Raw genomic sequence first — 14,545 nt, 5'->3', positions numbered from 1 at the left:
TAGGCCCCCTTTGTCCTTCTTGGGTACCAGAAAGTAGTGGGAATAGCAACCATGACCTACTTCTGGCCCAGGAACGCGCTCGATGGCCCCCTGAGGGCCGTAACTTCCTCCCTCAGAAGTGCCAAGTGGTCCCCCGACACACGGTGGTTCTGCGGTGACATGGCTGGAGGAGTTGTCTCGAAGGGGAGGGAGTAGCCCCTTCGGACGAGCTGGAGCACCCACCTGTCCGATGTTATTGTGCGCCAGTGGGAGAGGTGATGGCGAACCCTGCCTCCCACCGGTGTCACATGGGCCTGAAAGCTCTGACTAGGAGGATTTAGTGGCAGATGCTGCGGGGGGAGGTGTGGCCTGACTTCGCCGCTGTCCCCGACCGCCACCACGGCCGCCACCGCGTTGATAAGTCTGTTGCGGCGCGTGGCTGGCAGCACGTGTGGGACCGCCCCTTCCTTGGCCACGAAAGGAGCGAAACGGACCCGTTTGCTGGCGCTGGGTCGAGAGACCTAAGGACTTGGCCGTGACCCTGGAGACCTTCAAGCGCTCCAGCGCGTGGTCCGCTTTGTCGCCAAACAGGCGACTGCCATCAAACGGCATGTCCATCAATGCATTCTGGACATCAGCCGAGAAGTTGGTGGATCTCAGCCAGGAATGGCGACGAATCGCCACCGTCGTGGACATCGCTCTGCCCAGCGAGTCGGTCGTATCAAGACCACACCTGATGAAATATCTTGCTGCGTCTCGGCCTTCAATCATAGCCTTGCCGAGCTTAGCCCGTACCTCCGGGGGGCATTCAGGCAGCAGGTCCGCGACCGTGTCCCACAGAGAATGGGTGTAACGGCCCAAGAGGCACGCGGTGTTGCAAGACCGCAGTCCCAGACTCAGAGACGAGAAGACCTTTTTGCCATACTGGTCGTACCTCTTGGATTCCCTGTCGGGCGGGGCCGACGGGAATGCGGTCTGGGAGGTGGAGGCCTGGATCACCATACTCTCAGGGGTGGTGTGGGTGGAAAGAAACTTGGGGTCGTCCGCACATGGACGGTGGCCTCTGGCCACGTTCCTATCAACAGGCGAACCTGAAGCGGGCCTGGACCACGTGCCCAAAAGAACGTCCGTTAAGGCCTCGTTAAACGGCAGCAGTGGCTCCTGTGGGCATGACTGCGGTTTGAGGACCTCAGTGAGGATGTTAGTCCTCACGGCCGCGACGGGGAGCTCAAGGTGTAAGGCCTTGGCAGCCCTCATCAACACCACTGAATAGGCAGCCCCCTCCTCCGTAGCCACGGTAGGAGGCGAGACAAAGCCAGGGTTGGGGGAGTCATCCAGACCACTGGAGTCACCCAAGTCACCTGTCCAGTCCATGTCATACTGACACTCGCGTGTCAGAGGGTCCTCAGACCCCTCTCCGTATTCTACATCCTCACCATACTCTGAGTCAACAAGGTAGACCGGCTCCTCAGGGTTCACAGGCCCCATCGGCGTCGAGCCCGGCGTCGATCGACGCCGGTCCGACTCCGCGTCCGGATTCGGAGAGGGAATGGGGACGGCGCCGCCCGGAGCCGGGGAACCGGCGCCAGGGGTTGCCCCGATGGAATCGGCGCCGGAGAGGCCGGTTGACCAACCGGCGTCAACCTCGAGGGCCCCTGCGGCGCCGGGATCGGAGCCGTCGGCGGCGCCGGGGCCCTCTTAAGTTTAACTTCTTAAGTTCTTAAAACCGGGCATCCTACCGGCACCGTAGAAGATTCAGAGATCAAAAAAGATCAAAAAACTTGGTCAAAGATCAGAGTACTGCTCTTCGGATCTGGCGCGGAAAAAAGAAGAACTGACGTCAGTGCGCGGAGGCGGCGTCTATATACTCCAGCGACGTCATCACGGCGCACGAGGCCGACGACGGACGCGGAGCCGCAGGGGACGCCTGCAGACGACGCCTACCGACGCGCAGGGGTACTGCTACGCAAAAGTTTCCGGATCCAGACTGACGCCTGGGGATATTCTAAGGTAAGGAATCTAATACTAACGTGTTTCTTTCAGATTCTGCATTTCCACTCCCTCCTTATAAACATCAGGCAGGTGTTGCATTAGCTGCTCTAACGTGTCGTAGTGGGCCCTATCGTATCTGGCTAATAGGGCGTGGGTATTTGAGATCCTCCAAATATTAGCCGCTTGAGCAGTTACACGTTTGCCAGAAGCTTCTAAGATTTTGGATTCTTTGTCCGGAGGAGGAGCATCACCACTTGTCTGAGAGTTTGCTCTATTGCGAGCATTAGCCACTACTTGGGAGTCCAATGGGAGCTGGCCCTTGATGTACGTAGGGTCCACAGGCGCAGGCCGATATTTTCTTTCAATCCTTGGGTTGACAACCCTGGCCCTTGTGGTCTCCTTGAAAATGTCAGTAGCATGTTTCAGGACACCCTTTAGCATAGGCAATGTCTTTACTGATCTTTCTGAGGTGAGAGAAAGTATTGAACACAAAGTCCTCCACTGGGCCAGCGTGCATTTCCACGTCATGGTTAATTGCCGCCCTTTCAATTAAAGCATTAAACGCCGCCGTGTCTTCAGCAGGCGATGTTTTGACATTATAGGACTGAGTGTCAGGCGTAGTGTGTGGCTCATCAGGGTCGACGGGGTCAGTCCAGGGTTGAGGTTCCTCCTGATACGTGTCAGCAGGATAAGTAAATTCATCCTCATTGTAACCTTCCCCCACATCCTCGTTGGTGCGTGTGGGAGAATAGGCATAGTGCAGGGTTTATGATTCCACAGGTTCATAAAGAACAGGTGAGGTGGCAGAATCCCTTTTTCTTTTGAGAGGGATCCTGTATGACTCCAAGGGATGTTCTGGAGCGATTTTCCGTTAATGAATGGTGAGCCTGCCAGAATCCGAGTCGATGAAGAGCTTTGACTGATTATCATACGTGGGTGCCTGGAACACCACCTCCTCCGGAATGGACTGAGACCTGGAAAGTCCCAACACCTTTTTGGATGTTTTGGTGCTTTTTTGTGGCTCGAACGCTTTGGGTCGAGCGGTCGGGGGCAGTCCGTATTTAATTGGTGGAGGAATCACTGAAGACGAACCGACCTGTTTTGAGATAGACGTTGTCTTCGATCCGATCGGCTTCGTTGGATCACCAGCTTGCTTGAGGCCTTGCGTCGACTCGAGCTCATGGTGCGCAGCAGGTACGGCCTTGGGCTTCAACGCAATATGTTATTTCGGGTTGGGTTTGGTCTTCGACTCGAGGGCCTTGCTCAACATTGGCTTGGAGGCCGTAAGCTTCGGGATTGACAGTCTTTTTAGCCTGTAGTGCTTTGCCAGTGTCGCCATGTTTGGACGTCGACGGTGTCAGAGTGACGTGCTTGACCGTAGAGACTGGCTTCGGCGTCCCGCTCTTCGGGCCGACGCCCCCTTGTGACCCCGAGGGGTCGATGACACTTTTAGACTTGACTGGAGTCCAGGAGTCCGTTGGACTGTTTTTAACAGTTTCGGTTTCGTTTTCGCCTCTGTTGGTTTTGGTTTTGATTTCTGTGGATCGACCGATGGCTCCTTGGAAGTATTCTTATCCGGGCCTTGACGCGAGTCTATAGATCATGGACGTAGTCTTCATCGTCGTCCACACCGAAGTTAGAGTCTTGCTCCAACGCAAGGTCCGACTGCTGGTCAGGATCCCCTTCATCAACGTCTTCATCGTCATCGAAGATGTTCTCCGGGTCAGGCGCCGCTTTCTGCGCCGACTGTCGTGCGGCGCGTCGAAGTCGAAGCGTCTTCTTCGACCGAAACTTTGAACAGGCCATACAGCTGGCCTCGTCGTGGTCCGGGAATAAACATTTATTGCACAATGGGTGCACATCAATGTGAGGGTATTTGGAGTTGCAGACGGGGCACCTCTTGAACGGGCTCCGTTCCATCGTCGTCGTAGTTTGGCCCTTTGGTGTCGAAAAGGCAAACGGCCTTCGACGTCCTGTTCAAAGAACTGGATTAAGTACAGGCACCGAACGAGACAATACCGACGCCCCGAAGGCCTTTTGGCCTTGCGAAAAGTGTTTTATACCGATTCCGAACTTGAGTCAACAAAAGTACATCCAAACCCAATGGCGGAAAAAAACAATCTGGAGAGGATGCCCATGCGCACTGTAGTCCAGGGGAGGAGCCACCTATCTCGTGATACTTCGAAGACTCTTCCAGGACAACAATGTGCAATCATCCGGACCCAACACTAGGCGGCGATCTATGCACAGATATGAATTCAGCAGCCCACATGCCTCGAACAGTGAGTTATCGGCTTTTAGGTAAGTACTCGACTGGTGGAGTTAAGGTTCTGGGCATAGACTCTGGGGTCTCCCAGGGTCGAAAGGTACAGTAGTTGTACCCTCAGCGGCACAGGGGCAGCCGAGTGCAGAGAGAGTAGGCCCAATGCAATCCAATAGAGGGTAGGGGGCCTTCGGTTGGTGCCTGCAAGCAGGCCACGCGCTGTGGGAGCTGGGCTCCCGGTCACTTACTCAGGGCAAGTGGGGAAGTAGAGTAGGGTGGAAGTTGCACTTCCAGCAGCACTCGGGCGGCTGGGTGCATGGAGCTTTTGAGCCGTCGGGTGCTCAATGTTAGCCAATGGGAAAGTAAAAAGGTGAACAAAGGCTGCAGGCTCAGGGAAGGAGATTCTTTAGGTGGGACCATCACCTTGAGAGGTAAGTAGGGATCTTGGAAAAGAGGTAGGTATCCCAAAGGAGGGTACAGGGGGTGCCTTTTGGTGTCGGGAAATCTTACCCTCAGCTGGTCGCGGTTGGAGGGGTCCATGGTTCTGAGGCTGCAGGCGTCGTCTGGGTCTTCGAGGAGGGTCTTTGGGCACTGAACTTCGGGTCCCAGTCGCCGGGGGGACGTCCTCGTGGCCTTGGGTTACTCAGGCACAGGCTGAGCTTGGCGGTGCAGAGTGGGCTGGATTTGCGGTTCCTGGCTGGCACCAGGGGCATTGCTATTGGAGCAGAACCACTGCTCGTGGGAGTACCAGTCCTTTGGCAGGTACAAGGCATGCAGGTCCTCCGGGGTTGTCGAGGTTGCTGTCCGCTGGAGACGCCGAAGTTTCGCAGGACCAGGTTCAAGGATCAACAGCCCTGTAGAGTTCTGGGGCCAAGTCAGTGGGTGTCGTCCTTTTCTTAGCAGCTGAATGGCAGGTCTTCGGGTTTCTTGGTCTTCTTGTTGTTGCAAATCGGGATCTGAGGAAGGAAGGTTCAGGTGCAGGTATGGCAAGGGCAGGGACCAATGGGTCCCTGTCCAGTGTGAGGGGGGCAGGAGCCTAGCTGTGATGGGGCAGGAGCCTAGCTGTGATTGGGCAGGGCTCCTCATCTTCAAGATGGCCGGAGCCTGGAGTTGTGCTTCACCTCGCCTCTCCCACCTGAAGAGTGGGGTTGGCATAGGCTGGCACACCCTTTTTCCTCACTTAGGGTTTCCCACCGTTCTTCCCGCCAGAGAGAGGGTCCGAACCGGTGGGGGCCAGTTGCTGAGTACAGCAAGTGGCCTGGAGAAGCTCACAAAGGCGGCATGCCTTTGAAGCTTCCCCTGCCCATCCTGGGGGAGGAGGCTTGGCACCTCGTCCTAGGAAGTGCACTGTTTACCCAGGGGTCCAGAAACATGTCTGGTGGTGGCAGCCTCGGTAGCCACAAAGTCAGGACAATGGGAGTTGGTTAGGTTTCAGGTCAAATGCTAACTTTGGCATAGCATTATCAAAACATGTCGAGTAAGGTGTCATACGAATTAGAATACTAACCCCTCGCCAATTCTGGCGACGGGGTTAGCATTCCACCCTTCTAGAGGGACACGACATGTATGTAACTGCGAACCCCGGTTAAAGTTAACTCGAGCCTCAGCATCACAAAATGGATGCTACCACCACAGACACAAGTCTGACCTCCTGCTGCTGGGAGTCCTTCCAGCGAGGAAGGGTCTGACAAAGGGTTTCCTGTCAGGGGCGGTGCCAGCACCATCCCAGACAGGATTTTGTGTATCCCAGGTAGGCAGGGCTGAGAGGAAGGTGACTGCAAGTGGCACCCCGGTGCTCACTGTGCATATGCCGGCTCAAACCAGTTCCAGGGCCAACCCAGCCCCTGAGCTGGGGAGAGACCGGACAAAGGAGAGGGGTGTAACCACCCCCCTCCTGGTCCAACCCATGGGCAGGACCTAGTTGCGTGCCAGCCCATTTTCTTAGGATAAAGGTAGGAGCGGGCACCCTTCCCAAATTAGATTATCCTGATCAACTTCACAAGAAGAAACTCTGGACCTCGACGTTCTGCTCCACAGAAGACAGAAGGAATCTCCCTTGTGGGCAAGGAGTTTCCACCCTGCATCTGCAGGCACCATCAGCGTACGGCGACTTCCCTTTGTTGTCTTCCTGCACAGGATCCAGACTTCAGAGCCCGACGAGACCCGGATTCCCAGACCTCTCTGACCTCAACCCACATCTGCAGCCGAGCTGAGACCCGTGGGTGCGACGAGACACGTGGGACCGGCCATCTTGAAAGAAGCAGCACTTCGCTCCAGCACGACTTCCGAGGCCTCCTCGTTCAAGTGCTTTGGGGACTGAGAAGTCCCAACCCCGAGCAGCTCCTGCATCAAAGATCAGCCCTCCAGCATCCACGAGATCTGCGTGGGGCCCTTCTGCCTGTTTGCTGCTCGACGCGTTGTCTGGTCACTTGCCGGCTGGCTTGTGACCTCCTAGACGACGAACACCGACAACTTTGCTGCTGGTCTGGTTGCTCCAGACTGGCCCTTGCTCCCTTCCAAAAGAGAAGCACCCCGGACCCTCCTGGTGCACTCCAGACGCCGTTTCCACTCACCATGTGGGTTGCCTTTGCCAAGGCCTGTTGAACCCGAATCCGGAGACGACACCGCCGACAGCGAGAGCCTGCGTGGGACAGCTCGTGCCTCCATCCTGGTCGTCGAAGACACCACCTGGTCCAAGTGGCAGCAGAGACAAGCGTCCACCTTCACCTGATCGCGACGACGACATCTGGTTCCACTTCGGGTTCCACTCCAGTCACTGGCTAGTGACTTTGAACATTGTCCCCTCTGCTTTCAGGTTCTTCTCTTCACCAATCCACCCTTGGATTGCACCGTACATCTTCCTCCTGACCGCCTGCAGCATCTTTTCCTCCAGGCTCCATAGACTTCAACGCCGGAACCCGACACGACTTGGCACCTATGCACCCGCAGCCTGTGGGTGAGGTAACACGAGCATTTCGGTGCTCAGGGGTAGCTTCACTATCCTAGTGTCCAGTTCCATTGTCGTTTCAGTTCTACCTAGTCAGGGACGTCCGTACTCGCCTTTTCTTTAAACTGTACTGTCCATAGACGATTGTACGCATCTCGCGTGCGAGTTCACACTCTGCACACGCGTTCCGTGGGCCTCCTATTACTTACTTCCAGTTAGTATAGCGTTGTCCCAGCGATCCTACAGCCTCTGGACAGCTCCATTCCTTTGATTGACTTTCGCATTCCATTTATTTAGTATATGGTTTGTTGCGCCCCTCAGGCGTTCTTGTAAATACTGTGCAAACGCGTATTTCCTTTCAAGTATTGTCATGTGCTTAGCCCTCTGACCTCATAAAGAGTTCAGAGGTGTATGTTAGTTAATAAATATCTGTTTATTTTCATAACAACCTGTGTGGTGTCCTTTCACTTGGTATTCAAGGGGTTATATCTGGTAAAACAGCTGGCTTCACATGCCATTCAGAGTTTAGCCTAAAGACTGCTTTTGTCCACGCTACTAGGATAGCTGGTCTATAAGGTTGACTTTCAACCAATCACCATAAGGGTTGTTTGGACTGATACAATGTGATCACTAGAACTAGTGAGCATCATATAGCAGGCCAACTTCTCACAGGGGGCATCTCTAAGATGCCCACTGTCATGCATTTTACATTAAATCACACACTGGCATTAGTGCGGGTTTAATGTGCTGAGAAGTTGGATATCAAACTTCTCAGTCTTCAGTGAAGCCATCATGGTACTGTGGAGTTCGTAATGACGACCTCCCATCACCATATACTCTTAATGGCTGCACTGCACTTACAGTGCCCAGGAATGGCCCTGGGTACTGTAGGGGCACATGGGTCATGCACCTGTGCCCACACCACTGGCATAGGGCACCCAGCGCTAGAGGGGTGACTGAGGGATGCCAGGGCAGTGAGCTTGAGGGCATGGCACACAGGTTTGTGTGCATGTCGACTCTTTGTTTAGTTCTATACTTCGACACTTAGCCTGCCAAGGCAGTGTGTGGGTGTCAGGGTACAGGGCCCCTAAGGGTGGCACAATAAGTGCTACAGCTCTTAGGGGTCTTCTCTGGTCACCGTACCTAGGGTACCAGTTACTAAGGGCTGACAGTTGGCCAGAGATGCCAATTGGGTTTTAGTTTCAACACAGTTTTAACACAAGGAACAGGACCTGGGCACCCGGTTGGCAGGAGCACAGGTCACACTCAGTCAAAGCACATCAGCAGTTCAGCAAAATGTGGGGCATACCAATGCAGGAAAGATGACACTTTCCTACTCAAACCCCAAAACGAAAGGTGATTAGACTAACCTTGCCCTAGGGAGTCTTCATTGACTAAGTGGAAGAACCTGGAAAGTCCATCTGCATTGGCAGTCCATGGTCGGTGTTCCACTTCAAAGACCATTCCCTGTAGGGAGATGGACCATCTTAGTAGTTCTGGATTTTCCCCTTTCATCTGCATTAGCCATCTGAGAGATCTGTGGTCAGTTTGAACTAGGAAGTGAGTTCCAAACAAGTAGGGCCTCAACTTCTTCAGGGACCAAACCACAGCAAGGGCCTCTCTCAATGGCACTCCAACGCTGCTCTCTGGGGAGTAGCCTCCTGCTTATAAAAGCAACAGGTTAGTCTTGGCCTTCCTCATTGATCTGGGATAGGACCGCTCCTATCCTTAGCTCAGAGGCATCAGTTTGTACTATGAACTGCTTGGAGTAGTCTGGTGCTTTTAGAATTGGTGCTGAGCACATTGCTTCTTTTAGGGTGTCAAAAGCCTTTTGGCAGCTAACAGTCCAGTTTACTTTCTTGGGCATTTTCTTGGAGGTCAGTTCTGTGAGGCGAGTCACAAGGGATCCATATCCCTTCACAAACCTCCTGTAGTATCCAGTCAAGCCAAGGAATGCCCCGACTTGAGTCTGGGATATTGGAGCTGCTCATTCCATGATACTCTGGATCTTGGGCTTTAAGGGCTGTACCTGCCTCCACCAACAAGGTGGCCCAAGTACACCACAGTGCCTTGACCTATCTGGCATTTGGATGCCTTGATAGTTAGTCCTGCAGATTACAGGGCTTGTAAAACCTTCCCAATGTGGATCAGGTGATCCTGCCAGGTGGAGCTAAAGACAGCAATATCATCAAGATAAGCTTCACTAAAGGGCTCCAACCCAGTCAGGACTTCATTAACCAACCTCTGGAAGGTGGCAGGGGCATTCTTTAACCAGAAAGGCATTGCAATAAACTGATAGTGCCCATCAGGGGTGGAGAATACTGTTTTGCCTTTTGCTCCAGGGGCGATGCCAATCTGCCAGTACCCTGCAGTTAAGTCAAAGGTACTGAGAAATTTGACTGCCCCCAACTTTTATTTTTTTTTTAATACTTTATTTTTCAAGTTTCAGTGAATATCACAATAGATCATATTCAACATTGTCACAGTGTATCAGCATTCAGATATAACATTCCCTCCCAGCAAATGTCCTTTTACAGCTTGTCAGGTGAAATCATACAATTGATATGCACAACATAAAGCTAGGAATAGTCACAATAAGAATAACAGTATCATGTTCGGAACGTCTAAGGGCCACTATACATTCAAAAACCACAATATTTAGTCCATGGACATATGGCAGTAGGGATTCATGTGTTATCATGTGATGCGATACCTGATTCGTCGACGCTGTGCAAAAGGAGGTACTACTTAAGAGGTCCCCAAATATCTCTGGGCTTGGACGCACTGGGTAGAAACTCGGCATACGTGGTATTTAGCTCCTGGCAATAGATTAAGTCTGTCATCCACTCCTTGAATTTCAGGGAACGACCCCTACCCCATCTACATGCCACCCTCCGTTTAGCCAATAGAAGTGATATAGCTAGGAATTTCCTGTGTGTGGTAGGTATCTGTGCCGTATATCCCAGTAATGTGAGCATAGGGTCTCTCTCTAACACGCTGTCAGTCATGTTAGCTAGTGCTGTTAGTACATGCTCCCAATATTCATGTATTTTCGGACATTCCCAGGCTAGATGAAGGAACCCTGCCTTGGCTGTCTGCACCTGTCACATCTATCTGCAACAGCCAAATGGAACCGCTATTTCTTCACCCGTGTATAATACAACCTATGCAAATATTTATAATGTATTATTCGTAGTCTGCAGCTGGCCAACATTTGCGCCGTTTGTAAACAGTATTGCCATTACTCATCAGTAATTTCTCGCCCCAGATCTCCCCCCCCAATGTGTACGAGACCGACTGGTTATCCCTGCTCAGTTTGCTCGTATACTGGTGTATAATTCTGACACAAGATGTTTCTGATCTGTGGAACCGAACATTAGGTGCAGTGTGGGGCGGGGGAGGGGGGGGAATGGGGGGAGAGGTATGCTGGTTCCTGAGGGAAATAAGGAAGGATAAACAGCATCCCCTACCTAAGACGTACATAAAGGAATATATCTAAAGGTGTAGTTTTCACTCCCTGAAAAAGATGTTCCATGGAGCGGAATGTCCCAGCATGGAAAAAGTCCCCCCTAGTTGGTTATGTGAGCTCGTTTACATAGACCATGAAATCCCTTTTCCTATAACAGCGATAGACCAGGGTGGAACGACAATAGAAGCTGTGGGGAATAAAGAATAGGTAAATCCAATAATTTAGTTATCTGGTGCCATGCATCCACAGTGCCAGTAATGGTGGTGGCTGGTGTTGTCCGTGTGCTGGCAGGCTAATATATCACACCGTTCAAAGGCACTGGATCAGCAAGCCAGTCTGCTGTAACTAGCTGTGGCATGTAGCGAGGAGGGTGCATCCAATAATAGGCATCAGTGTGGAGATCGGTGTGTGGAAACTTGGATATGCCTCGAACACAATATTTCTCTGTAACAATCAGTTTGGATTATATTGTGTTGGGGATTAATATGTTGTGCAATCTCATTAGTATTCATCAGTAAGAGCAACAGTAAGTGAGTCTTGATGTCCTAAGCAACCTATGAGCGGAGTAGTGTCTACTACGTTGAAGTAAAAATGGTATACTTGCCTGTTGGGTGGGTCCAGGAGCACTAATGTAGTTACTTTGGGTGGGTTGCTGCAATGGAGGGGAGTAGTAATCAGACGGCGGAGTCATGTCCTGCCTGACCTACAGTACAAAAAAGAAAAGACTGACCATTATTTTTTCAAGTGAAATCTAACGTCAGATCACCAAGCATGGACTCAAAAGTGGTGAGAAAAGCAGTACAAAGTGATCAATTTTCAGTATATTTCTTAAATGTGAATTCTGAAAGGTCTTCACACTTTTTGATTCATTCAACAACAGTCAGGAATTTTCATAGTTAAATGAAGCTTGCTAGTCACAGTGACTGCCTGGAAGATGTTCAAACTGTGAACTAACTGCTACAAGTCAATGTGTCTGGTGTTTAAGTAAAACACCATTAGTCTACAGTCAGCAGGATTAACCCACAGAGGGCACTTTTTTGAGAATGAATTACATAGGCCAATTTATTTACACAGATTGCTGTCACATAGGTCTAGACTTACTGTATCACTGACAGTTTACTTACCTGTACTATCTGCTGATCATTTGCCATTTGGGAGCTGCAGTATGGAGTGTTGTAAATAAACGATGGGGCTTGGTACAAGAGCCCAGCCTGCAGTTTGCTAAGCTCTGCTGCCTGCATGGCTGAGAACTCCATATATTGACCTTTAATTGCTACTCCAGAAAGCATGGGGGAGCCATGCATGACCGTGGAAGTGGCACCAGTGTTGGGCTGCAGATACAGCTGCTGAGACCTACTGAAACAAGGGCAAGAACTTAAAACAATTACAACCACGAATGCAACATAAAAAAACATTGCTTTTTCTGTTTCATTTGCACAAAATTCTATTCAAGCTGCCCAATTTGAGATGTTACAAAAAACAAATCATCTGACCCCGGAGTACCACCCCGGAAAGAATTTGTAAATATACAGTGCACACAATATTTATATTTATTCTGCGGGCTCAAGTAGGTTCAAACAAGCAACATTTAAACAAGTCTCAACCATCCACACTGTGAAACAGATACTTAGCAATCATCACCTGTAGGGATGTAGAGATGGTGTACCAGGGCGAAATCCTGGACTTACACTCGACATGTGATGCTGTGACTCCGATGGCGCTGTGGCAACCTGAATCAATAACAAAACAAAAAAAAAATCTATAAGTGTTGCAAAGAAGCTAACTTAATCCATAAATTACAACGGGATAAACCAAATAACCATGAGGCGAGCAGACTGTCTAGTCCTTTTGTTTTAATAAACAGAAATCTCATTTATTTGACCTGCCTTATTGTTCAAGATTGCGGCCACAACTTGTCTCCTGTTTGTGGTACAATTAATACAAAAGCACTATAGGTAGACTGATAATGTTTTCTAAACAATATGTGTTGCTGCTCAAATGAAAGATGAAGTTGCATACTTTCAGTGACTTAGTATGAAGTGCATGTCAATAATGCCGAATAATGCTGGAATTTATATAGAATATGACAATAAGAAAGCAAAGAAATGCCTTACACCGATCAGACGCAATGAGCAAGTTACTTACCTTCAGTAACACTCCTTCTGGTGTCTATTCTATAAAACTACAGATTACTCACCTATAGAAACATTCCTTTGACAACAAGAGTGGAAATGGAGAATTCCTAAGCAATGCAACAACACATTGATAGCGGGCGCTGTGAGGCATCACATTGAATCCATACTGCCCCAGCAGTGACGCAGTGACGCAATCCCTACAGGCTGAAGGCAGTTTACCGATATTTCTCATTCCGCTCCCACAGACCTAGCGGTTTCCATCAGAGAGTGTGTTACTGCAAGCAAGTAACTTGCTGTTCTGATGGAACCTTCTACATGCGGATTCCTCACCTCTAGAATAGATACCAAAGCAGTACTTTCCAGAAGATAGAGCGGGTCAGATGAGGGGACTCAAAGTTTTACAGTCAAAGTGGTCATCCAGTGGGACCAACCAGTCTGTCATGAAGTTGTGCATCCTAAACGCATACAATGACATTCATTTTGTGGCTTGGCAGATATCTAGCACAGGCACCCCTTCTACTCAATGCGGGTATAGTATATGTGCTTTGTGGAAAGAGCAGGCCCTTCTGGGGGTTGCTTCATGGCCAGGACACAGTTTGTGATAAAGAGAACTAGCCACCTTGAATGCTGCACCGCGTTCCATTCTTTGCTGCAGAGTATCCTTACAAAGAGCTGATCATCCATGCAATGCTCTTTGGTGCAGTCAATGTAGAAGTTCAAAGTGAAGAACAATAGTTACTTACCTGTAATCTGTGGTTCTCCAGTATTGGTGTCTTTCATAGATTCACATGCCTGAATCATTCCCCGTTGTCGGAGTGGGAGTCCCACGGTACACAAAAAAGCAATAATATGCAAATAATAACCAATAAACCTTAGTAATAAACAGCCTGGTAGTAAAGTAGCCCTAAGCTACAAGAGTAAAATCTTCCACACTCATGACTGATTTTGTATAGTCCAAACTGCAGCCAATCATTCGACAGCACCCACCAGAATGTTCTCCCCAGAGGCTCAGGCTCTCAGATTTTCTCGCACAGGAGTGAAGCCAACATCATAACCTAAGGATCCTCTGAGAGGAGGTGGGCGGGTGCATGTGAATCTATGAAAGACACCAATACTGAAGAACCACAGATTACAGGTAACTAACTATTGTTCTTCTCCAGTATTGGGGTCTTTCATAGATTCACATGCCTGAATCAGAGTAGATAGCAGTACAAACCATAATGCTCGTTAGACGCTCGTAGTATCACAGTATACATGTACATATGCATAATAATGCATCATGAATAAAATCTTAAACGTATATAAATACAATAGTGTTTACATATGCATACTGGGTAAGATATAAAAACAATCTATGAATAAGCATCTAAAAAGAGCATAGTGGAGGAGGGAGAACAGAGGCTCACCTTATTGAAAAAGATTGCGGAGAACTGCTCGTCCCACTGACTTATCTGCATCACTTGCAGTGTCCAAACAGTAATGTTTGGTAAATGTGTGTCTGCTGGATCAGGTTGCCGCTCTACAGATCTGATGGAGAGGCACACCAGCATGGAGAGCGGTGGATGAGGAGATCGGTCTCGTAGAATGTGCTCTCGGCGTGGTGCGTAGAGGCCTTCCCGCCTGTTGATGACACAGACTAATCGTCGAGGACATCCAACGAGCTATGGTCTGTTTGGATACAGAGTAACCTTGACGTAGTTTTCCACACGCTACGAAAAGATGATCTGATTTTCGAATTGTAGCAGTTCGTTGCAGATAGA

The 14,545-nt window shown here is 50.1% G+C and overlaps 1 protein-coding gene across 1 annotated transcript in view; it reads right to left on the bottom strand.

Annotated features, from left to right (window-relative positions):
* Positions 1-14,545, bottom strand: part of PRRC2A (proline rich coiled-coil 2A) — a 1,005,169-nt gene that overhangs the window by 127,132 nt on the left and 863,492 nt on the right. Inside the window, exons 17-19 of the mRNA XM_086919885.1 lie at positions 12,292-12,380; positions 11,775-12,006; positions 11,255-11,353 (exon numbers count right to left, since the gene is read on the bottom strand). Coding sequence (XP_086776011.1) covers positions 11,255-11,353; positions 11,775-12,006; positions 12,292-12,380 — 420 coding nt within the window. The remainder of the gene's footprint in view (positions 1-11,254; positions 11,354-11,774; positions 12,007-12,291; positions 12,381-14,545) is intronic.

Source organism: Lissotriton vulgaris, chromosome 5 (genome assembly GCF_964263255.1).
Source record: "Lissotriton vulgaris chromosome 5, aLisVul1.2, whole genome shotgun sequence".
Lineage (NCBI taxonomy): Eukaryota > Metazoa > Chordata > Amphibia > Caudata > Salamandridae > Lissotriton > Lissotriton vulgaris.
Note: the sequence above shows the minus strand (reverse complement) of the source record. Positions and strands in the feature narration are given on the sequence as shown.